The sequence below is a fragment of the Carassius carassius genome, chromosome 7 (genome assembly GCF_963082965.1).
Source record: "Carassius carassius chromosome 7, fCarCar2.1, whole genome shotgun sequence".
NCBI classification, from domain to species: Eukaryota; Metazoa; Chordata; class Actinopteri; order Cypriniformes; family Cyprinidae; genus Carassius; species Carassius carassius.
Window position 1 is genome coordinate 24,247,724 of NC_081761.1, and position 24,490 is coordinate 24,272,213.

At 39.3% G+C, this 24,490-nt stretch overlaps 1 protein-coding gene across 1 annotated transcript in view; it reads left to right on the top strand.

Annotated features, from left to right (window-relative positions):
* Positions 1–216: 216 nt before the first annotated feature.
* The window catches only part of hhip (hedgehog interacting protein), a 31,558-nt gene continuing 7,284 nt past the window's right edge, over positions 217–24,490 (top strand). Inside the window, exons 1-11 of the mRNA XM_059554272.1 lie at positions 217–912; positions 3,598–3,790; positions 7,516–7,657; positions 9,614–9,815; positions 15,887–16,038; positions 16,766–16,939; positions 17,028–17,171; positions 17,686–17,807; positions 19,134–19,257; positions 19,991–20,121; positions 21,540–21,624. Coding sequence (XP_059410255.1) covers positions 643–912; positions 3,598–3,790; positions 7,516–7,657; positions 9,614–9,815; positions 15,887–16,038; positions 16,766–16,939; positions 17,028–17,171; positions 17,686–17,807; positions 19,134–19,257; positions 19,991–20,121; positions 21,540–21,624 — 1,739 coding nt within the window. The 5' untranslated portion in view covers positions 217–642. The remainder of the gene's footprint in view (positions 913–3,597; positions 3,791–7,515; positions 7,658–9,613; positions 9,816–15,886; positions 16,039–16,765; positions 16,940–17,027; positions 17,172–17,685; positions 17,808–19,133; positions 19,258–19,990; positions 20,122–21,539; positions 21,625–24,490) is intronic.

Sequence of the window (24,490 nt, forward strand, 5' to 3'; positions counted from 1 at the left end):
AAGGTAACATATTTGAACTGTAATGACCAAATGCATACGGATAAACATGCGATCAGTAAAATGTGTAGTGAACGCAATGTAACATTGTTTTCCGTGAACATGACACTTAGTGTGTATAATACTTTACTTACATGATGACGCGCGTTCCCGGACTGGATAGACGTCATCGTGCGCGTTCCCCTTCTCGCGCGCTGGTTAAAAAGAAGGTGGAAAGAGCGAAAGGAAACATGTGAGTGCACTGAAGAGCATGCAACAGACAACTTACTGCAACTTTTGATCACACGCATCAACCTTTGTGCACCAACGGGATTTAACTTTTGGGAAAGGAGACGTACAATTTCTGTATATAGCCTAATCCGATTACTTTTTTTAATTTTATTTTTTTTATTTCTTATTAGAACACAGTATCATGTTTTTTCTCACTTTTTCAACATAATAACCAGCACTTGTCTTAATTTATTATAGTAATTGCTTTCTCTTTTTTCGTTCTATTACTATTATTTAATTAAACTGCTTTATTAGCAATTACTTGCTCAAAATTAGTAATTCTATAACAACTTTCTGGACGCTTGGGGACTGTCATACAGCAGTCCTGATTTCTGAACAGTCGCGTGTTCCGCTTTTGGTTTAATCCCTCTGAAAATGATGCATTTGAAATTTGTGCTCTTGTTGGCCATCGCGGCCAATTTTTGGGAATGTAGTGATGCGAAATTCGACGAGAAAGGAGAATTAAGTCCAAGGAGGAGGAGATGTTACGATGGAAGTCTGCCGAAACGCCTGAAGAAGAAGGAGAGAAAACAGTCACTGGAGGGAAGCGGCGGAGGGGAGGTTTGTCACAGGCTCTATCCTCGCGTGTCCTGCTGTCCGTCCAGAAGAGCTCCGTATCAGATCCTCCATCGGAGAGATGCTCGGGTAGGCTATGTTCAGGCTTCCTGTAGCCTCAAACTGACCTAGTGATTCTCCTGTGTGTTTTGTTATGCCATTGATTTTAAGATGTTTGCAACAGTCAGCAGTATATAGTGGATTATTTGTTGATTTTATAATGAACATATGAATGCATATGCGCACTGTGAAGGCGCTTTGCATTAAAAACGGTCAGCAAGACGCACGCAGCGCAGTGTAATAGAGAGAAGTTGATAAACGCTGATAAACACGGCAAGATCGTTCGCAATGCCTAAAGACGTCGCGCGTGAACACGTAGAAAACAATTAAAAACCGCTCGGACCGAGGTTCTCGCTCAGACTCGTGCTGTGCTCGGACCCGCGAGCACAGCACGAGGCGTATGAATGAAATCACTTAATTTCATGCTCAATTGCTGCAATATTGTGTTTCCGAAATCGGAATCGCTCTTGAATACTGTGCTCCTGCAGTTAAGTGTTTGTATGTGTAGATTAGACGTTTCGCGCAACTTTTCACGCTGATGTTTAAGTGACAGCATGTGCTTCTCGTAGAGATGGATATAATTTACATAAAACAGATGGGGAAAAAATGTCTCTCGATCGGCAATGTATCGCACCTTTCTGAGGCTTTCTATAGACGTGAGAGGATTCACCTCAATAGTTTTATCAATGAACACATTCTATGCCGAGGAATCGCTCTCTTTTCTCATGTAAACAACCACCGCAAAACGACATACGCGCGGCTGGGTGGCATCGCACGTCGGTTTGTGACAAAAAGCCATATTGCATCATTTAATTTGCTCAAGTCATGCAAATAAGAGAAAGGCTGAATGGAACAAAAAAGAGTCGACATCTCCTCCTCTACACTACACTGCCCACACACGGAGTCTTTTTGCTTATGGCAAAAGAATAACAACAACACCATTGTGTTTGTTAGTTTCACTAATGGGTGAAGTTGGAGAACATCATTCTCCCCCAGTTCTTGGCTCTGTCCAAGTGTTAGTTAATGCCTTTGAGTGAGTAGTTGTCCTGCTCCCCAAACCAAACTTACTTACACAAATTCCCAGAGGGCCAAAATGGTTTCACTTAAGCTGTTTATACAAGCTTACAGGTTTTGTGGAGAAGTTAGCTCAGTTGTGGCTGAACTGCGAATTCCGTGAATCATGTCAGGTGATTCATTCGGTATATGGCCTGTTTGTTTAATCTTACGGTTGTGGTAACTTTGATCATCGATCACCTTTTTCTGGCACCTAACTGAGAATTTATGAGCTGTAGTTGCCCTCATTGTTTGTCGCTAAATGACGAGCCATTGTTTTCAAATGAGTCTTTGTGTTTACATTTGTTCTGTCAGTTCCAGTGACAAATGATATTGTGCGCCGTGATGCATAATCCCAACATCTGCTCAGATTTCACTATTTAAACATGACTGTCATGACGGTTCATGCCGAACCACAGTATTTCAAAACATCTACTATTAAATAAGTACTGGACAGTTGGACTTAAGCTCATATATGCCTCATGTTTGCACTGGCATGTTTCGATAGTCGCTACGTATGGCCTTAAAAGGCTGTAATGTAGACCGTGGTGTGATTTGAAAGCAGCTTTGAACAACTTTTGCCATTTTTTGGAAAACACAAAAAAACAAAGGTCCTCTTGTTGCTGGTGAGGGTGATGGCAACATTGGAGCCCATCCCGGCAACATATGGGTAGAGTGCATGGTTGAGAGCACACAAATGCTTCTCTCCATGAACCATGTACCAGTCCATGGCTCACTAAATCAATGGGCAGTTTAAAGCAGGAGAGTTGCCACTCACAGACCAGGCTAACACACCAACCTCTGCGAGACTGAGAGCGAAGAGCGCTTGAAAATTCACGTTCCAAACTCTCTGGATCATATGGAGGTGTCAATACATTTTTTGGACACCGTTCTATCTTCCACCCACAAAGATGGTTTTGATTCACTCCAAAGAATCTGGAGAATCAAAATCAAAGAAATCTGTCAAAATGGTTTACTACGCAGAGCAGTGGGCTGTCTGCTGGGTGTGCTGGTCTAATTGACTTGGACAGACTGCTAATTTGTTGATACCAGCACGGGAATGATGTGCCCGTCTATCTATAAATTGGTGTTTACACATGGACCTCACACAGAGAGAGTGAGGTCTACCAGACTGCTGCGGCACAGGCAAGCATGTCTAGGGAAGGGAGCAGATTACATTGTTGTTTTATTACAGCTAATTTGTTACATAAATAAGCCTGCTCATTTTCTCGGCCCTAATCTACTGTTTACTTTTGTTTGGTGACTTAAGAAACATTTTTGAGTATCCTCATTTCGGTCCGTTCGCTCCAGCATGGGTTCAGCTGCCATGCGAGGTGCAATTTTGGCTTGCTGTTTGTGAGCTCAAATAAACAAATCAGGAGAAATCAAGTCCACATGGATGTGTGGTGTTTGTTAAGAGAGATGTTTAGAATGTGAATTGCGTCCAATTAATGAGAAAACATTCCAAAAATGTGTCAAACCACCTAGTTTGATTTTTATTATATATATATATATATATATACATATATATATATATATATATACACACACACAATACATAGTCAATATATGGGAACAGCTTTGTAGCATGAGTGAAACTTGGATTAGCCATTCCATTAGAACCACAGTTCTAACCTTTGCTGGTTGTTTTTGGTTCCTCAGATCTTCTCAACCAATAACACAGAGTGTTCTAGACTGCTGGAGGAGATTAAGTGTGCCCATTGCTCACCACATGCCCAGATGCTCTTCCACTCGCCCAAACTTGAAAAGGCACCACACAGAGAACAAGATCTACCCCGCTTATGTCACGACTACTGCCAAGAGTTCTACTACACCTGCCGGGGACACATACCAGGTAACAAACGAGATCAATGCAAGAGTTTTATTTAAAGATAATGAGTAACTTCATCAGGAACATCGCTCTTCTGTATTGCAGTTATTCTAAGTCCAGTTGAACAAATTACCTCAGGTTAATGCATCAGACCGTAAAGTCGCATTGTGGGAGAAATCTAAATACCCGTGACAGCTCTTGCACAGCAAAATTACTTTGTAACGGAGAGCTTCTGATGTTCAAGAAATGCTATTCAATAAACCACTTGTTGCTGTTTCTTTCTTTCTTTTTTAAACTTTGCATTGACTTGAACATCACAAAAGGCCTTAAATAATTGGTATTATAGAAATATAAATGATAAAAATGTGATATTTCAAATAAATAAGTTGTGACAAACTAAATGAAGAGCTCAGAAACACCCAAAAAAAAGTTATAAAAAATTTAGCTGTAAATGAATGATTTTATGACCTGTTTCTTCCCTTCAGTCCTTTGGCAAGCATCTTATTTTACGTCAACACAGCCTGCCAAGATGTGTTTGGCGTTTATGTGCGTGTGTGTGCGCAGTCTGACTATGGTCTAGACATGACTGACACGCACACCTCACACGACACACACTTTACAGGGTGCAACGGAAAACGAGGCCTGTTCAAGGCAATGCTCACATAATCAGTTTGTTTTTCTTGGTGGCAGCCTACGTTCAATGAAAAGACAAACATTAAGTCCTCTGAAACATAGGGGGGGGCAGATGGCAGTGGGGAGGAGTCTGAAGACCTGAAAAGCTCTAAGCAATCATGAGGTTTGTATTTTCTCCCAAACACGAATGACATCAGGAGCAAACATCCAATAGCTGCTCTATAGTGTTGCAACATTCGCTGCATGATGCATTCCATCAGATGGAATGGTATGCAAAAGCTGGCCGCCAGACCAAATCTTCTTCCTATCAGCGCAGCCATAACAGATTAGATGGGGGCCGATATGCAAACAGAGAGCAAACGCAAGCCACACGCACATACGCACCCACGGAAATGCGAATAGACCGACAAAAATGAGACATTTTATTCATACAGTTTACCTTACAGTCTTCCTCTGCTAAACAGATAAATAAGGGTGTGCTGTCTGTTGCGACTCTTTGTAGAGGGAGTAAGCGTATGGGAAAGAGAGAGAGAGAAAAAATAGTGGTAAAGACTCTGAGAACAGGAGCTGGGGCCAAAAGACTCTACCCCCTCTCCTCTCCCCCTCCCAAATCAGCATATGTGGTGACGAATGACACATTTATTTTTCTACAAAGGTTGTGTATATGTAAAACTGCTGAAGTGCATCAAGATGTCAAGTGCTTTGGGTGGCCACCCAGGTTGCTTTGGAAGATAACCAGATGGAAGTATAACTATAGTGCTGATGATGTGGAGTCTCTTTCTCTCTGTCCTGTTTTTTGTAGGCCAGTACAATAAAACTAGAGCATGTTGTGGAGGGGCTGAGACCGTAGTTGAGGCCGCACAGTGTTTTCGCCATGTTTAGGGAAGTTATAAATTGTTCAAATTAGACAGTCCTTTCAGTTCATGTGATTCATTTCTATCCATATTTTATAACCATGTTTTTTAGACCGTGATTGCACAATGGTTTTCAACAGTAATCAAAGTGCCTTCATAATTTCATGCTGTTTGCTTTCAGTTCCCTGAGATTAAGGAGAAACATTTCAGTTCCAGATATTCATTTTACAGTTGTCTGTTTAATGTGTTGATCTTATTTGATTTGGTGAAGATTAAAATTTGAATTGGTTTGGTTAAATAAGGTTAGATTTTAACATCTAAAATATTCAGGAATGTTATAGCTTAACTGGATAACACAAAATCTAATCAAATTAGAGGTTGGGAGGTTAAGACTTGACCTGTTGCAGATATTGCCACCAAAAAGTAGTTTTGAGAAGATAATATTCAAACCCCACATCAGCAGACACTTTTTTTGTTTTGATCCCCATGACCTCATAGATATAACGGAGACATAAAGAGTTTCCCACACTCTCGAAAAAAAGAATACAAAAGGGGTTTTTGCGATACAATAGAAGAACCATTTTGGGTTTCCCAAAGAACCTTTCAGCGAACAGTTCTTCTGTTCCAAAAGAACCATTTTCTTCTTAGTGTAAAGAACATTTTAATAATCTGAATAAGCCTTTTTCATTACAAGGAACCCTCTGTCCATTGGAAATACTGCATTTAAGGTTCTTCAGGGAACCATGGATGTAGAAAAAAAAAATGTCATGAAAAACCAAGTTTATTTAAAAAATAAATTCTCTAACGCTTAGAAATGATTTGGTCTTTATAAATAATGATTTCAAATGATTTTGTAATAACAATTGTTGAATCAAAATAGTTTGAACTGGTTCCCACATAAGTCTGAAATATAGTAAATAGTCTGAATTAAAAAAAAAATATATATATTTTATTTTATCCATCGATATGAAATATGGACATGAAAGGATACAGAAAATCATGGAGGTTCAAAAGTGTGGGAACTACATAAAGATTCTGACCTCTCAACTGCTATTGACAACAACTCCCAGACCCTTACCACTCACACCAGCAGGCCCAAGATAACCACTGCGGTTTGTGTGTGGGTGGTATGGCAGTGTGAGTGGAGGTGGTGGTTGTGTGTATGTGTGTGTGTGTGTGTGTGTGTGTGTGTGTGTGTGTGTGTGTGTTTGATCTCACTGTTGTGTTTAGATGTTTAGGGATATCCTATCACCTCTGTTGTTGGTGCTGTTGCTTCCCTCCCACATGCAGCCCCCTTCATCAAGTGGCATGGGGGGCTCAATGGAGATGAAAGGAAGGAGAGGAGGGTGTTTGTGTTTCTATCACTGCTGTATTTGCTCTGCTTCTCCCCATGGGAGGGCTAAGCTAAGGTGGTAACCATATCAGTGAGGTTTTTAGGTCACAGCAGCTGCCAAACCGAGTCCTGTTCTCTCTTCTTGTTGTCGTGCTGCTCATTCAGCCAAAAGGTTCCTAGAAACCGACTTCGATTTAATTGCCACACAGTCAATTTTCCGAATTTTCATTGCACATTCCTCAACTCTAGATGTGTAAATTATGGTGAATTTATTTTGGCTACGATTGGAGAAATAAATAAGGGTGTTTTCCGTGAAGGTAAGCAAGCAAACTTAATCTCTTAAATATAATCAATCAGTTTGGGTGTGTACTTATCATTTATTTGGATTTGACCTGCAAGTTTTTGCTGAAAGATATAACAGCAAAGGAGATACAGACTGAGCGTTTGGCATTTTTGGGTTTAATTAAACTCACAAACTTTCCACATACGGACCACACATGTCTGAAGCGGTTTGTAATACCTCACTGTGGTTCAACCATCACATAATTGTAGCACCCAGAAGTGTGTATCATTGTGGCTCTGTCAAATATGACCGTTTTTAACAAATGGTTAAAGGTCTGGAGTCTGGACCCATATGAATGACCATGACTTGCACTTGTCAGATATGAGAGGCAAAAACAAATGTCTTGATTTGAGACTCAATACTTCATAAATGCACCATAGTCAAGATAGGAATTAAGCTTGGCACCGGAATCACCACCAAAACGCCCACACAATAAGCCGTCTGATGGCTGAGGACATACTTGACTCGAGTACAGCTTTGACTGTAGGGGATTCAGTTGGTTTTGGAGGTGATTACATCATCCATGGACCCTGTGTGGTGTCTGTCTCAGGCTGAGACCAGTTGTCTGTCTGTCTGTGTTTTTTAGAACTGTTCCAAGCTGACGTGGACGAGTTCTGCCAGTACTATGGAAGGAAGGACGGAGGCCTGTGCTTTCCAGATTTTCACAGAAAGCAACTGCGCAGAGATTCCAACTACCTGTTAGATGAAAAAATAGAAGTGATTAACAGGTATACGTGATTCAGTTTTACACACACATTCTTTGTTGAACAGTAGAGAAATAGTTCACCTGAAAATACAAATCTGTCAATATTTATTTACTCATGTCATTCCAGATACAAAAGGTGAATTTGTGAAGAATGTCCTGGTCAATCTTTTCAATATAATGAAATTAAAATGGGGCTGTCAAGCTCTATAATGCCATACCCCCCCCCACCATATACTGTATGTATATACATACGGATATATGGATATACCTCATCTGCTCATAGTCATAACAACAAAGATTTAAGTCAGTATTCACAAACATCTCGACAACTGTACTAGCTCTCCTTGGCACTTCAATTAGTGTATATAAGATAAGTGACAATGTCTGATTTGTGAGCAAATTATTATTTTGAGTCAGAATCGTTTGATCCAGTTCACAAAACAAGTATAAATTATTCAAAAATGGTTCTAATTGGTTCCGCTAAGAATCCCATAGCAACAGCCAGTAGCAAGGAAGATTATCAGTGAATATCGACTTAGTTCGACAAATTTTACTGTATAACTTCAGAAGACTTGGAATCTAGTGAACAAGCTCTATGAACTACATTCATGGTACTTTTGCATCCTTTTTGTCGCTTGAATGTTCCAGTTCCCATTCATTGTAACATTGCGACATGAGGGTGATTAAATAATGACGGAATTTCAATTTTTTTGGGTGAGCTATTCCCTGTAATGACATCTGCGTGTGAAAACAATCCTATTCAGGCATGAGAGAAGCTTCCTTATAGCCATCTAATGTCCCATGGCCCAGTAGGACTAGCCTGCTTCGACTACTAGGTCATCAGGGCAGCCTCAACAAGGACACTAGAGACAAAACACGCCTGAATAACCTTCCATGTCACAACATTCCTGCATGTACTCGTTCACTGGTCCATTGCCCCTCTTTCCAAGCCAGAGCTTTGTGTCCAGACTGAGATTAGCCAGCTTTAAGAACACAAAGAAAGTGCTTATACTGCAGGAACTATGAGCTGTTGAGGACAGCCAGAGGGCTTTGACCATTTGAGACAGGACATAGCTAGGGATGTCATCTGGGACTGGCTCTGATTTTAGCCCATAGCTGAATATCCTGTTGATTGTAACCTCATATTAGTATTAGGAAAAGTCTTACAACTTACAATGATGGACTCGTATGTGTAGTCAACAAGACCACCTGTAGGACTCAAAAAACATTGTTAGCCAACTATGGTTGCAAGTTATGTTGTTACTAGCATTTCGTGTTTCCTTTTTCTCGCAACTATAATTTCTCAAACCCTTCATGCTGTAGTAGTTAATTGGATAATTCTGATAGTGAATTTCTGAGGCAAATATTGACAAGCTGTTTTGAGAAGTCTCTGAACCCACAGCCATCGTAAATGAACGTCATAATTCTTCATCGGACCTCCCAATGCGAAGGGCCAGTAAAGCAGCATATCTGATCAGGCACAGTCACTGCAAACACGTCAGACTGACGTTATTCTACAGCTCAGGCACAAGATGTCAGACATACATTTGCTGCCAGTTCACCCCCTATTACATCTATGGAAAATCCCTCTAAGACTGATTGTTAACAGGAGCACCCACATTGCTGATGCCCTTGTTTTATTTAAGGCATAATGTGAGTTGGCGTGTCCCCACATCAAATGTGATTTGTGGTTCATGGAACACTTGTTTCACAGCTTGAGAGCCCCTATCTTCTGAGTTCTGACTATGTTAAATGAACTTCTCCTGTGGCGTTTTATTCAGTCAACTCCCAAACCAGTCTGTCAAGCAGAAAATATTATGTTCTGTTCCTAACTGTAATAAACTTGTTTATAACGATTAAACTTATACAGTTCTACTGTTTTCTGTACAAAAACAAAAAACTTAAGACAACAACTTAAAAGCCTGATGCATAAACTTACCCATCTAAATTTTTTAATCTTTCCATTCTTTTCCTACAGAAAACATAAACACAACTGCTACTGCACTCAGGAGATCCTTAGTGGTCTTCAACAGCCTGTTGGTGTGGTGCATTGTGGGGATGGATCACAGCGGCTTTTTATTTTGGAGAAGGAAGGCTTTGTCCGTGTCCTAACACATGACATGGAGCTTTTGAAAGAGCCTTTTCTGGACATTCATAAGCTGGTCCAAAGCGGCATAAAGGTAAGCGAAAGCTTTTGTTTGTTGCCATTGAGGTTTTATCAGTTTGCTGGACTGGCAATGTTTTATATACTTGATTTGTTTTTTCATTAAGAAGAATTATATATATGGAAACAAATAGGAAATGTATTTACAGTAATCAGATTAAGATTCCAGTCTCATCATTGAGCTGAAAAACACTTTCAAAGCTTTTTTAGAGAAACAAATTTGAAATAATACAATATATACTTGATTTCCTTCCTTATTCTTGGTAAAAACCTTGTTTTTGGACACGTTTTATTTTAAAAGACACAAAAAAATTGCTTACTGTGAATAGAGCTGAATTTCTATAAAAGGCATAAAGTCAGCATGAAATTAAAATTCACATCTATTTTGTAAATACATATTACAGCTCGTATTTTGTACAATATATGCTTTCCTTTGTTCATCTTTTTTTTTTGACTTCATAATGTTCACAATGTTCAATCAAAATGCCAAAATAACTTCTCTTTTGTGTCAAATACTGGACTTCTCCAATCATTTAGTCTGACTAAATCTAATGATTTGTTTCACTCTGATCATAAAAAGACAAATTCCACTTCAGCTAATGCAGCTAAACCAAAAATGACAAAAGTGCACATTTGAGATGATACAGTGCCATTCATTTATCAGGAGACTGTTTTTTGTCCAAATCATATCCCGATGGATTGGTATATTATTTTAAGTATTTTTGTTAGGGATGCCAATAATGGTATATTTTTGGTAAATTTCAAAATGTTACCGTTTTCACGCCCAACATTGCTGACATATCTGCCTCTGAAGAGGAACTAACTCCTATTTGATATTCATGCAGCCTGACCTCCCACTATCAGAGAAGTCTGTCTCACATAAATCACGAAGCCTTGCTGAAACCTGGAAGATCTGTTGTTCATCATTTTGGTTTGGCACCTTCTCAGATCAAGCCGAGGTGGGAGAAACAAAGCACCCTAACAGAATAGAATCTTTAAGGAGCACAGTTACAACTTCTATGGATTTATTTCCATTTTTCCTCTCCTCCCACCACAAATCAAAACCTGAATGGAGGGTGATACTGACGCTAAAAATAGTGTTGGCACAAAAATGGTATTATTATACAAATGTATTCTGTATGTGGGCTGCTATGTGTGTGGTTTGCTTGCTGTCAACCTGACTGCCAGCAGAGGAAACCTTGTGTTTGATAGTTGAGGATCAGTGAGAAAAGCTGAAATGTTGCCAGCTGTAGCATTCGCTTACATGCATGTCTGTCAGTGGTAGTTTTGGCATGTGTCACAACAGATGTTTATCTGCCCCCACAAGAACTGAAGCATTTTGTAATTCGAGAGAATTTTGTTTAGCAAGTGTCCGGAGATGTAGGAAGAGACCTGCTTTTTGACAGGAAGTTTATGTATATTGCATACCTCGCGTTGCTTCACTTATAAAAGGAGAAATAGCAATTATGGACTCAACATGCAACAGCCCCACAGGAAAGAACCCCAATGTGCCTTATCATCATTAAACATAATTGGTTGTGGATAAAGCAATCATTATGACAATTAGAGTACGATAGAGCCCCGGCAGACCCCAAGAGTGCCATTCTGTCAAGTTTAGTCGTTATCATTCCAAGTCGTCTGTGTTTACTCAGAGCATCAACAGGACATGTGGCCTTTGTGCCTATGGAAGGCCTGGAGACCCACTGGGATCCGACTTGGGCATGAAGGGGGATGATAGTGTTTTATCATGACTTTGATTCTAATGTTCTGTATCTCCTTCAATCCCCTTACTGCCAGTTAAGACAAACTGCTTGGAAACAATGCTCTGTCTACTGAAGGGAGTCTCCCAGAGCGCCGTGGGTGTTCTCTGATGAAACCGTATCTCTTCAGTCACTCACACATGCACACAAACTGTGTGACATTATCAAATATTCTATGCTACTTGTGCTTCTCCAATTGCTGACAGAAGTTTTGTATTGAAATGCAGAGACACTACTGATCATCTCCCATTCCCTTTATTCTTACCACCTTTATGATGTTTTTATTTTTATTTTTATTTTTTTATCACAGGTGGATCAGTTCCCCCTTTTTTATTTGTCCAGATGTATTGATAAAACATGCAATGACTTAAATACACATCGTCTATAATGGCATGGTTTTAATTTCTTAATTAAAATTCATTCAAATTCATATATCTTGGGGGTCATAAAGTATAAATGTCCTAATAACATAAATAAGAAAACCTTTTAATTGGTATTTATTGCAGTTATTTAAAACAAAAAAAACATTTGAACAGACATTTGTCCACCAGATCAAAGTAACTTGGTGTCACCAACCAGCAGAAACATGCAGAAAAAACAGGAAATTATATAAGAGGACACTTTCAGACACTTATGACTGTTTCAAGGTCAATAAATCTCTTAAAATGGGATTATTTTACCTTTTTGATATTGATCCAATAATAATTCATGCTATTTAAAAAAATACAAACTATAGAAAAAAACATTCATTCAAAATGTAAGAAAAATATTACCTTTTACTTTATAGTTACACTGCATGAAATTTTTAGAGTCACTGAAATGTTTTATTATACATTTTTTAAAACCGTACAAAACCAACATGCATGCAAAGAGCACATTACTTAGAGCTTGGTCATTTGATTTTTAGAAAGATTTTTTTATTTTGTTATTTTCTTTATCGTAGACACTGTCACTGACCCAGTTTTCTCAATTCAGATCTTCCAAAGAAAGTGTCATGGATCAAACACCTTATTGGTTTTGACCCAGAGAAGGTTTGCCTTCTTGGTTTCTGCTGCATAGATCTAGCTAGGTGGATTGCACTGGCTACTGTGGAAGCATGTTGTAGGTCTGTGGTCCTATTTGATTTATTGCAGACTACTTTATTACACTCTCACATCTGTGGCTGTCTTCAAGCGCAACCCTGCACCAGTCTGATTGGTTTCAACAAAGTAAGAGTGCTATCAGCGGGGGTGCTTAAATAGTTAACTACCAGTTATCTATTTTGGGATATTTTGTAAACTATTTACCTTGTTCCAGTTGCCAAAAAAAAGTCATACAGCGATTCTGAAGCATAGGATTTCAGCACCCTAAAGTGTTTATCTTCTAAACTATTTGTGTGAAAGAGCCCTGATTCAGTTTGTGTTGACGTGATAGGTACACAAGTATGGTACCGCTTTGTTGTTGTCCTTGCTAGACATAGTGAAGAAGACATCTGTATGCAATGTGAGCAGAGTTCCATTGTGGTGTATCAACTAACTCAAGGGGTCCAGCTGCAAAAAACTATTTCTTGCTGAAGCAAATAGATCACAGCATGTTGTGCACTCTGTCACTTGACACGCACAGCTGTTGAGCTCTTTCAGCTCGACGAGCAGGAGGGCTCTCGACTCTGTCAAAAAAGAAGTATCCTAGCTTTGACAAATGGACCTTTTCCTCTCTCGTCCTTTGACTCTTTGAACAGTTCTCTTTGAGAAACGGCCTCTGCTTAGCTGTCATCTAACATAGCTTCCTGGCCGAGGTTTTGACTTCGCAAGGACCCCCGAGACAGGATGAGCACCTGTGATGGAGTCATTCAGAAGATTTGTGGATTGCTCCAGAGAGCTGCCGCTGCAATAAGTGAATGTTATCCTACAATTCGATCTGCTCTTTTCACCGCTTGAAAGTGAGCGATCCTCACTTCAGCACTGTCACAGGATTAATGTGTGTTAACAGGTGGAGGAGGGGGATTTGACTTGGGTCTTGGGATTCATTGTGTTGAACTAAATGGAGCTCTGAATTAGTGTGAGCATTTCAGATTGCCTTTGAGGTAGGCACGCATTGTTTTTCTCCAATCAGCTCGGGTGGAATGTCTCTTTATGTAGGATTGCCTGAGCCAATAAGGATCAAAAGGTGCTCAGAAACAATGTGCAAGCCAGGCCATGCATCAAGCACTGAAAGGCAAGCAGCTGCCGATGGAGTGGATGGGGGTCCAGGAGGGGGGCGGTAGTGCTTCATGCTCCTGTCTGCGAATACAACTGATCCCGATGTATTCTCACTAGCATTCTTTTCAAGAAGCTGTTACAACCTAATCTTTGTGCTGTCAAAGCAACAGGCAATGTGCAGAATGCTAACAATAACATAGTGTAGAACCTCTGACCATGAAGTTTTGAAGCAAGATTTTGGAGCTGAACTGTTCCTGTCGATATATGCATGCTGCAAGGTTGCCCTGATGGAATGTCTAAGAAAAGTTCTTGTGGCTGCTACAGTGGAATAATATGTACAAGTGTTGCAACTAAGCAGAGGCTTGTACACGTAGCCCTGCATCTGCTATGATGGATGGAGGGAGAATATCATGAAGTTTGTCTTCTCTTAATTAAGTTTTTGGTAGTACCCAGAGGAACAGGCCTGGAAAAATAAGTTTTTTTTGTGCCTACTTGTTGAAGGAGTGATCATTAGCAAAAGGTAATATTTCAGCTAATTATGTTCTTTGGTGGTCCCTGGTCTGAGATCCAAGACTCTCTGGAATTCTTAACTTGACCTGCTCCCTCTGTGTTTGTTTTGGGATTTAGGTCAGTGCATCAGGAGTCCAACATGTTGAGCTGGAGTTTTTGGAGAAAGGAAGAACTTTTCATTTGAAAAAGCAGAGCATGGATATATGATATCAACCTGCTATTAACTCAACCCAACCTCATTTTGTGTTTGACTAATGTAGAACAGACATTTAATGGGTACCACAAAGTTTTGCTTGTGATTTCATTCTTTGTGGTCTACTAAAGCGTCCTCCTGAGTGTTATTATTCATGTCCCTACACATCCAATTCAAATTCCTCCAGAGCATTCCGGAGATGGAGCGCTAGCACTTGAAGCCTATTCGAATTAGATTACTTCAGCACAGCCCAACAGAGTTGCTCTGACCAATTTATGATCTGTATGTTTTGGCGTGTACTGGGAGCTGAACCACACCGTTAAGCAATCCACAGAAGACCTCTCTTTGCTGAATTCCTGTGAGAAATCCAAAAGGAATGCCGCAGAGATGGCACAGCCAGCTAATTTCATGAAAACTCTATTTGTTTACTTATTTGACAGCCAATATCACTAAATTGTTAGTGTATGTGCTGTAATTAAACTGGCATTACGTCTTATCCCAAAGCATTAAATCATAATCATTTTTCAGGGAATTGCCTCAAACCCGTTTGTTCATTCATTTATTCATTGGTTCATTCATGAGGCGTATGCTTAGCAATCTGTTCATTCAGTTCATTTGCGTTGCCAGAAGGAAAACAAAGTTAGAAAGATGAAAGGGTGTAAAGCCCAACATTATTACTTTCCCCTGGAACTAAAGCGACATAGCTGCTTATTACAACGGGTTATGATGAATGGACCACCAGAGTAGTGACAACTCATGTAGTAGCCTCCGGGATGAGAAGTTTTACCTATTACACAAGCAATTTCAATGTTTTATAACTTGTTGCCAAGACAGTGGGAGTGTTGTATTTTTTTTCTTTTTCTGCCCATTCATTTTCTTGCTTCTCTCAAATTTTGCACGGGTTTAAAAATAAAAAAGAGAGAGGGAAGAGGGTGGATGGGGGGCAAAAGGAATCCTGGACTTTTGTGCTCTCTATGAACTGCGAGCGAGCTAATGAATTGTTTCAGCCCTCGGCACTACATTCACGGATATCCCCCAAAGATTACACACACAAATCACTTGCACAATGGAGGCCGCAAAGAGGACCTGGGCATCCCAGAGGAGCCTGGCCCCAAATACAAGCACCTATAACCAAGCGATCGTTGGTTGGTGAAAAGGTGGGTGTTGGGGGGGGTTGCTTGAAGTCAAATGTTTTATAATCGTTTGTAATGCAGTAGCCAAGGAGGGGCAGGGGGGAGGGGGGTAAGAAAAAAAAGCAAGGGGGCAAGAGGGCATGGGGTAACTGGCCCCCATATGGAGAGAGACCGAGATGGAGAAAGGCTTAGGGAAAAGAAGAGAGAGAGGGGGACATGGGGAGCCTCGGCTTTAGCTTTTTGCAGCCCAGCCCAATCTAAAAAAGGGGCATAATTAACTTCTGGATTTTTTGTGTACCCCATCTGACTTGCAGGGAGGAGATGAAAGGGGCTTGCTAAGCCTTGCATTCCACCCCAATTATAAGAAAAATGGAAAGCTCTATGTCTCCTACACGACCAACCAAGAGCGCTGGGCTATCGGACCACACGACCACATTCTTCGTGTAGTCGAGTACACTGTGTCCAGGTAATGAGAAACCAATCAAAATCTGACTAAGCATAGAGGTTACTAACCTGAGCCGTAACCATCATGGACAATGGGGGGATGTGTCCTTCCTCGTATTCAGATATTGTCAAACTGTCTGCCTTGATATTTCAAAAGGCAAAACAAAAAAGGGGGGGGGGGATCTGTTAGGGACAAAACCCTGCCCTACCCCAATGTCAATTTGTGGTTACGGCCTTGGATCAAACACTTCACATATGGAGGGGCATGCGTAATGTTTGTTTTCCGTGCGGTTTTGGAGCCGAGCTCCTCATGAAATGCTTTGACTTACAGTGATGGATGTTTTATAGAGAAATGTAATCACAACATAGAATTATCACAAAGGCTGACATCTATTCTGATTGTTTTCAGCTCCCCAGCTGCTATGCAAAATACCCAGCATTAACAAACCCGCTAAAGTATACATTTTGTAAATTAGCCTTTCTAATGCCAAAATAACCAGTCATTTTATTTACTGATTTTTAGTGAATAATCATTAAACTATTAAATCAATAAATATAATTTGAAACTATATATATATATATATATATATATATATATATTAATTCATTTTTGTATTTAAATGTATTTAGTTTTCCATTTTCTACACTCGGATAGAGTTTTTTTTTTTTTTTCGAACCCTAGCAGGTCAGAAAATAGATGGATTGATGGATTTTGGTTTAAATATATATGTTTTAATATTTGGTTTTAGGAAAAACCCAAACCAGGTGGACACAAGGACCACTCAGGTTTTAATGGAAGTAGCTGAGCTCCACCGAAAGCATCTGGGAGGGCAGCTCCTCTTTGGCCCTGATGGGCTTCTGCACATCTTTTTAGGTGATGGCATGATCACTTTGGACGATATGGAGGAGATGGATGGGCTGAGGTAAGTATTGAATGCTTATAGCTGTAATAAATCAGGCAATATTGAATAGTGATATAAATATTTTCAATGGAGTGTTTTTCTGCCTTAGTGATTTCACAGGATCTGTCCTTCGGGTGGATGTGGACACAGATTGCTGTAGCACCCCTTACTCTATACCCAGAAACAACCCCTATTTCAACAGCACAAATCAGCCCCCTGAAATCTTTGCCCATGGACTGCATGACCCAGGGAGGTAAGGTCAAACATTTTACTGAATTGTCTTTCGAAAAATTTATTGTTAGATTTTTAGGGAAAGCTACTCTATGAATCCTTTATATTATATTTTGGAACCTGGATGTGGGAATTTGCACCTGTACATCAGTGAGCTCAGGCACTGATGTTGGGCGATGGGGTCTGGCTTGAAGTCGTCATTCCAGTTCATTGGGCTTCAGGTCTGGGTTTTGTGCAGGCTAATCAAGTTCTTCTGCACCAGATGCAGTAAATCATTTCTTTATGGACCTCATTCTGGAAAAGCACCCACCCAAACAGTTACCATAAAGGTGGAAGCACACAGTTTCTCGAGAATGTAACCAAGCATTACGATTTGTCTGGAATTTAGGGACGTTGCTAGTCTTGCCTGTTAGAATTAGAAGTGCACGCCAGCACATATACCATATAATTAAATAAAGTGTCATATAACAAATAGCAGTGTGGTTTACACTGCTGCTGTCTTGCAAAATGCATTAAAATTGTATTGTGTGCTGTAGGTGTGCAGTGGATAAGCTCCGCATCGACACCAATGGGAGTCTGCTGATCCTGTGCACAGATACTGTTGGCAAAAATACGACAACAGGCAGGATCCTACGGGTCATCAAAGGGAAAGACTACGGTATGTCTGTTAGAAGTGGCAGGTTTCTAAAAACATGATGGATTACTGTACAAGCAGAAAGGCATTTCAACAAGCCAAATAGTTCCAACCAGGCAACCACTCAAGAAGTTCCTGTATTGTATTACACAAAACATTAAATTCTCCCTCCATGTACTGGTTATGAAATAATGTTAAGCTTTTTTGCTGAGAACAGAATGTCTTCGATGGAATGGGTGTACGTTCCAAAAAATGATTTAAGACTTTCCGTACAAACCGATCAACGCTTTATTCAAGAATACCATTACAACACTCTTGTTTCATAACGTGAGAACACACTTTGAATATAAAATGCTTCTTTTAATCCCTAGGGACTTGCAGGCATATGAACAACTATAGAATGTATCGCTGTCGAAAAGCATTTATATGGTCATTTAGTACATTGTGGAAACAAAACGACTTGCATGGCAGTCCATCTCTCAATCGTGCTGACTAAGACCCCTAAATCAATCCCAGAAGTGAATATATATTATTTCCTATGGCCAAAGTAATGGATTGGCTTTCTCGTACTCCTCCTTACACATTGGCAGCAAACAAATATGGCTCTCTCCCAGCCAATGCATTTAAACCCCAAAAAGATTGTCTAGCAAATGAGCCAAATTACCCCAAACTCCAAGCCATTTACGATGTTAAACCATCACCATGGTGAATGACTTGCTTCATTAAATCACATTTTATTGTTTTATGGGGCTCCGACTGTAAGGATATAATACTGGCTATTCCCTAAGCTGCTGTAATCTTTGTAGCCATACAAACTTAAACAAATATACACAAACACTCAATAGTAATTGTAGGATTACCTCACCCTTTCCCCTTGTGTCCTTTTCCTAATCTATTTGAGCCATAATGTGAACTTAACAGTGCTTAATAAGGACATTTAATGAAATGAACATAGCCCTCCATATCAAGTTTACATAGTGTTTTTATAACCGTCTGGGGAATAGCTAATTAAAACCAGCCTGTGTGAAGTGCTAATGGTCTCTTGACAGATTGTGCTAAACATGGATATCCCTTACACAAACAAAGAAAACTGTTATTATGGGGATAAATCAGCTTTGCGACACATGTAAGAATGGTGATTGAAGACATTGAGTATGGATACAAAAATGTAAAATGTTGTTATCTAAACAATGCAGATGATTTTTGTTAACTCGTTTGAATTTTCAAGCTCAAATAAACCATAACTCATAAAAATAATCTAAAACTCATAAAATGTAAAACCACATCTCCATTGTTACCTTGGTCTGCTTTTCTTTCTTGATGGTGAGTTGTTGTTGTGTCTGCCCACAGAAAATGAGCCATCTGTGTTTGATTTGGGGTCAAATGAAGGTGCCGTCCCAGTTGGTGGATTCATCTACCGGGGATGCCAGTCAAGAAGACTTTATGGAAGTTATGTATTTGGAGACAAAAATGGGTATGTTGTGTTACTTTATGATGTTAGAATTATTAATTGTGACCATGGACCACAAAACCAGTCATAAGGACCAATTTTTCAATATTGAGATTTATATTCTATAAAAATAAAAGTTTAGACAAGGTCTAATGAAGCGATTGTTTTACATTAGAATGTGAATACCGTACTCACAGGATAATACACCCCAGCGACTTAAAGACTGGTTTTGTAGTCCCGGGTTACATTATGCAAAAGTAATTGGTATATCCCTTGAACAGTCAGAGAAACTGAATAGTTGTGCTTCCAAAAAATAGATATTGAACTTCCATTTTCATATTGCTCCTCTTTGGGTTTTTGTGGTAATTGTTTTGGGTTTTTGTGGTAATTGTTAAACTGCGAATGGAAACTGCCATCTTTCCTGTGTTATTGTATGTGCCAACACACACACTCGCCACATACCCCAATGAAGAAAAAGAGCTTTTTCAGGGTAAATTGATAGCAGTTTTCCTGCCAGGTCAATGGGCTGCTGGTATATGTTTTTCTCACTTTCCGCAAGTTTATAATTCATCCTCACTATCAGCATGCCTTTTTTGTCAACAGTTAGATAAACTGTAGGAAGTTAATTGTTCCTGGAAATCCAAAGCAGTAAATTATGCCTGATGTTTTATTTTTTGTAAAAACTAAAGATGTTCGCTCAAGTCTGCTTGGTAGACAGCAATGACATTTTTAACCCCTGACTTTATGATCATTACAGGAACTTCAGAATTCTGCAGAGGCCTTCAGAAGACAGGTCGTGGCAAGAGAAGCCTCTTTGTCTTGGTACAAGCAGTTCCTGTGGTTCCTCGCTGGTCGGCCACATCCTGGGATTTGGCGAAGATGAATTAGGTCAGTAGGCTCTCAAAAACCTTTATGTGTGTTCGTTTCAACACACATTTTCTGTGTTTCTGTCAAAACCTTTATTCATGGTTCTGTCAAGGTCATAATTATATTATGTGGAAGATACATTGTTCAAGAAATTAATACGTTTATTCAGCAAGGATGCATTAAATTGATCAAAAATGACAGTAAAGACATTTACATCACTACAAAAAATTTATTTCAAATAAATGCTGTCCTTTTGTATTTTCCATTCATCAAAGAATCCTGACAAAAGTGTTCCACAAACATTAGCATTGATAATAATAAGCATATTAGAATTAGACTTCCAAAGACTGGAATACACATATATTAATATATATAATAAAAATATATTAAAATGCAAAATTCTTATTTTAATCAGTTTATTATATAATTGTAATTATATTTCACAGTATTTCTGTTTTTATAGTATTCTGATCAAATAAATGCAGCCTTGGTAAGCATAACAGTCCACTGATCATTTGAACAGTAATGTAACTACAGACATTTCTCAAAAGGACTAACACACACACAAAAAAAGAAGTTGGGAAAGGTCTAATGAATCAATTGTTTTACATTAGAATGTGTATACCGTAGTCACAGGAAGGAGAAAAAACTGGCTCCCGAATCCAAGAATGTTCTGAATGATACAGAACAGAAAGAAAACCAATCCCTTGTCCTACCTCCCATTTTCAAATATCTTTCCTCCAAGGAACAGTTTGCTATGACACAGTACTCCTTTAGTTTCCTGACAGATTACTTCCTCTTTTTTGCTGCTAACAAATGGTACAACTGGAAATCAAAGGTCAGCGCAATCCGTCAGCATATAGGGTTTACATGCGCAATCTCCTCCATTTTCCTAAGTTGTTCTTTCAACGTCGATAACAACTGATTTCTGGCTTACTGGAATAGTAATGGGGGTTCATTTTTATGTGAACTTGACGCCAGCCCCTCAGAAAAGTGCCTTGCCAAAGCAAAGTTATGCCCACTCACTGCCTGCTAGGCTGTACTTTCTGCCACCATGTAATATCCCCACAGCTCAGTGCATCACAGGGAACATAAACTCTCAAATCCAAACACCAGGTCAAGTGTGACAGAGAATAAATCTCATGCTTTGCCAAAAGTGGGCCTCTGTGAGGGAGAGATAGCATTTGTTGCTGAATTAAAAGAGGGATTCAGTGTAAGGCTGTACTGGAGACCCACATGGCAGTCTCTTGACACATGTTTACAATCTGTGCACAGTGCTGCAAGCTTGCTCCTCATTAAATTACTTGCATGACGATTTAATGAGCCCTTCTCGAAACCCTCTCATGCACCAGTGTCAAGTGCAAAGAGTAGGAAGGAAGGAAGGTGAGTGAAGACAAATGAGATCCCTGAAAGACCTACGTGCTTTCTTTCCTCTGCAGGTGAGGTCTACATCCTCTCTTCGAGCAAAAGCACGGCGATACAGTCGCACAACGGAAAACTCTACAAGTTGGTGGACCCTAAAAGGTGTGTTGAGCTTTGAATACACAGGGCAGCATATTGTATACAACGGAGTTTATGCAACAGCCTCTCTGTTTTTCCATTTTCATTGCTCGCATGTGAAATATGTGATGTTACTGCTGAGCAATGCTAATATTGAAACTCGCGTAATTAATTCCATTTTTATTCCGCTTTACAAAACATCCCCCAGTATTCTTCTTACGTGCTATGGTTTAAACATCTGCGTGGTTAATTCATACCAAGAGAGAGACGGTTATTTTGAAGAATGTTACAACTGTATTTGTTCATGTAATGAAAATCAATGGGGTCCAAAACAACATTTGTTGACTGGAAAACATGAAGACGTTTTACAATATATCTTTCTTTTGTGGGCGAGTTAATCATGACAGAATGTTCATTTGTTGGTGAATTATCTTGTTAAAGCACTACTCGTTTTCGCTCACAGACATGCACAAGGACTCTAGCTTCCCTTAAACAAATCATCACACAACTGCTGGTCTTAGCCAACTCAAACCTCTGCCATAATTGGAGAGCAAGCCAATTGTTAGTGTAACGTGTTTCTAACACCAACACAGTCAAGGTGGCTTGGACACAGCGTTGGTTAACTAGCAAACCTGTGTAGTCATTGGTTGGGTGTTTTCCCTGCTTTGGCAGGACTTACACACCTGTCTCCAAGAGAGGGAATGTTTTCCTTGAGAACCTTGATTATGTTCATATGCTGGTGAATCTATGGCAGAACACAATTTATCCAATTGACACGTGCACGAGTTCACGGCAAGAGATTCAGCATTTGAATGGAGTTGGTTAAAGGATTTAATCATTTCTGTATGCTAGTGGGCTTTTTTTCAATATGGCGTAATTTAACCCGTGTGTTTTACGCCACTAAAAGCCACTTTTACGATAGATCTTGAAAATATGTCGTTCTCACTAAGCCGAGTACAAATGAAAGGCATTTCATCTATTAGAAATGAGCATATGAATTCCCACGTAACAACTGCCAAAAGTGTTTGCATTTTAAATAGATCAAATATATCATTTCCAGAAAAAAAGGACATTACAATAGGCACAGGCAGATCTGTCAAGTCTCTAATTCAAACCAATCTCTCATGAAACTTGTTTTTGTGCTTTCTACACTATTCAGATTCCTTTTACTGGACCTTTTACACCATGAGAGCTATATAAATGACCCTCAATTATCAGGTGAAATGATCGAAATCTTTATTATTTGCAAGCAAAATGATTCAGATCCTTACCAATTTTTATAATCTTGCTGAAGTGCTTTATTATCTTGCTTATTTAGTCTGCGATATGTCAAAGAAATTTCTTGTTGTATTCAATCTCACATTTCATAAATACACCTTGCAATAGTATCAACTCTCAGTTTATAAAGTCGTATGCCTCTGAGGAATTGTATTTCATGAAAAAATGAAATCTCCATATTCTGAAAAAAAAAAACATTTATAATATTATGCATCCTTTTTTTAAGTGAGGACTGAAGGCTGTGAAAACGAAAACTACAAGTGTTCCAGGGAAAAGTACAAAACAAGTGATTATCCAAGAGGTTCAATTATCTGGATGTGGAAGCCACCCAGACACTGGCTAGGTTGTTCCTCAAAACTCTCCTTCCAAACAAGAAGCAGAAAGGCTTATGATCATTTTGAAAAGCTACAAAGTTCAATTTCTAAGACTTACATAGAGGTGCACAAGTCAATTATAAGATAAGAGTTCTTTGTAACACTGGTAGGTATAGGGGACCATGAGACGGTACATCTGAAGTTTGCTTTAGTAGTGGCCATGTTGCAGTTGTACTCCAGATAAGGCCTAGATTCAAAGCAATATGTGTGGTGCAAATCTAACACTGCCCACATCTTAGTGTATGCTATACCTGCAGTGAAGTATTTTGGCATCATAGGGGCTGTGTTTCATCAACAGGAAATGGCTAATCTTGTTAGAATAAAAAAAGAATATGTATCAACACTATTTACAGAAATTCCAGTAACAAAATTGTCAGTGCCCTACAATGACCTAATCAAAGTCTGATCTCAGTTCAAATATTTTTTATGTCCATACTGAAACCAGGAGCAAATCTGTCTGGACTGTCACATTTAATAAATAAATAGACGTTGAATAAAAAGTGAATAAATAAAAAGTGACTTTTAAAAAAACAAAACAATATGTATTGAATCAGAATACAAACTATGAAATGCAGATATCACAGTATCACAGAAAACAATATTTGTATGCAGGATTTGATCAAGGATTGAGAGAAAATAGCTTGAAGATCTGAATATTTTTGTGAGGCTCTGTATACCCAGGTGACGACAGTGCCACCCAAGTCTAATGCTATTAATTATCACAGATGTTTCCACGAGTCTCCTAAACAAGGCCCCTCAAACGTACTTTATTTATGTTTTCTGGCATTACCGCATTTTTCCAAAGAACAATTCTTTCCAACATTGATTGGAGTTGTTTAGTCTGTTGGACCTGTGGTGTTGGGTTCACTGTTTTATATATCATGTCACTTTTTGTGATCTAATTACCAAAAAAAAAGAGGTGATGTAACATTTCTGAGTGACTAGCACTGTCAAGTGTGGTCCAGCATTTACATTTCTAGTATCTACATTTACATCTTTTCTGTACCTTTTAACCTTTGCGTTCTGGCTAGGGCCGAGGGCTTCAAAATACCTACTTTGTGTTTGGAATATGATCTGCCACATTGCGTTTTTGGGTTGTGGAACTGTGGGCTAGGGCTGAAAGCATAAAATATATCATAGAATATCATATCAAATGAAAGTCAAATGTTTGAGATGTTGCAGTAAACCTCACCATGATGACTGCACCCATCTGAGTTTGTCTTGCAGTCTGCTAATGT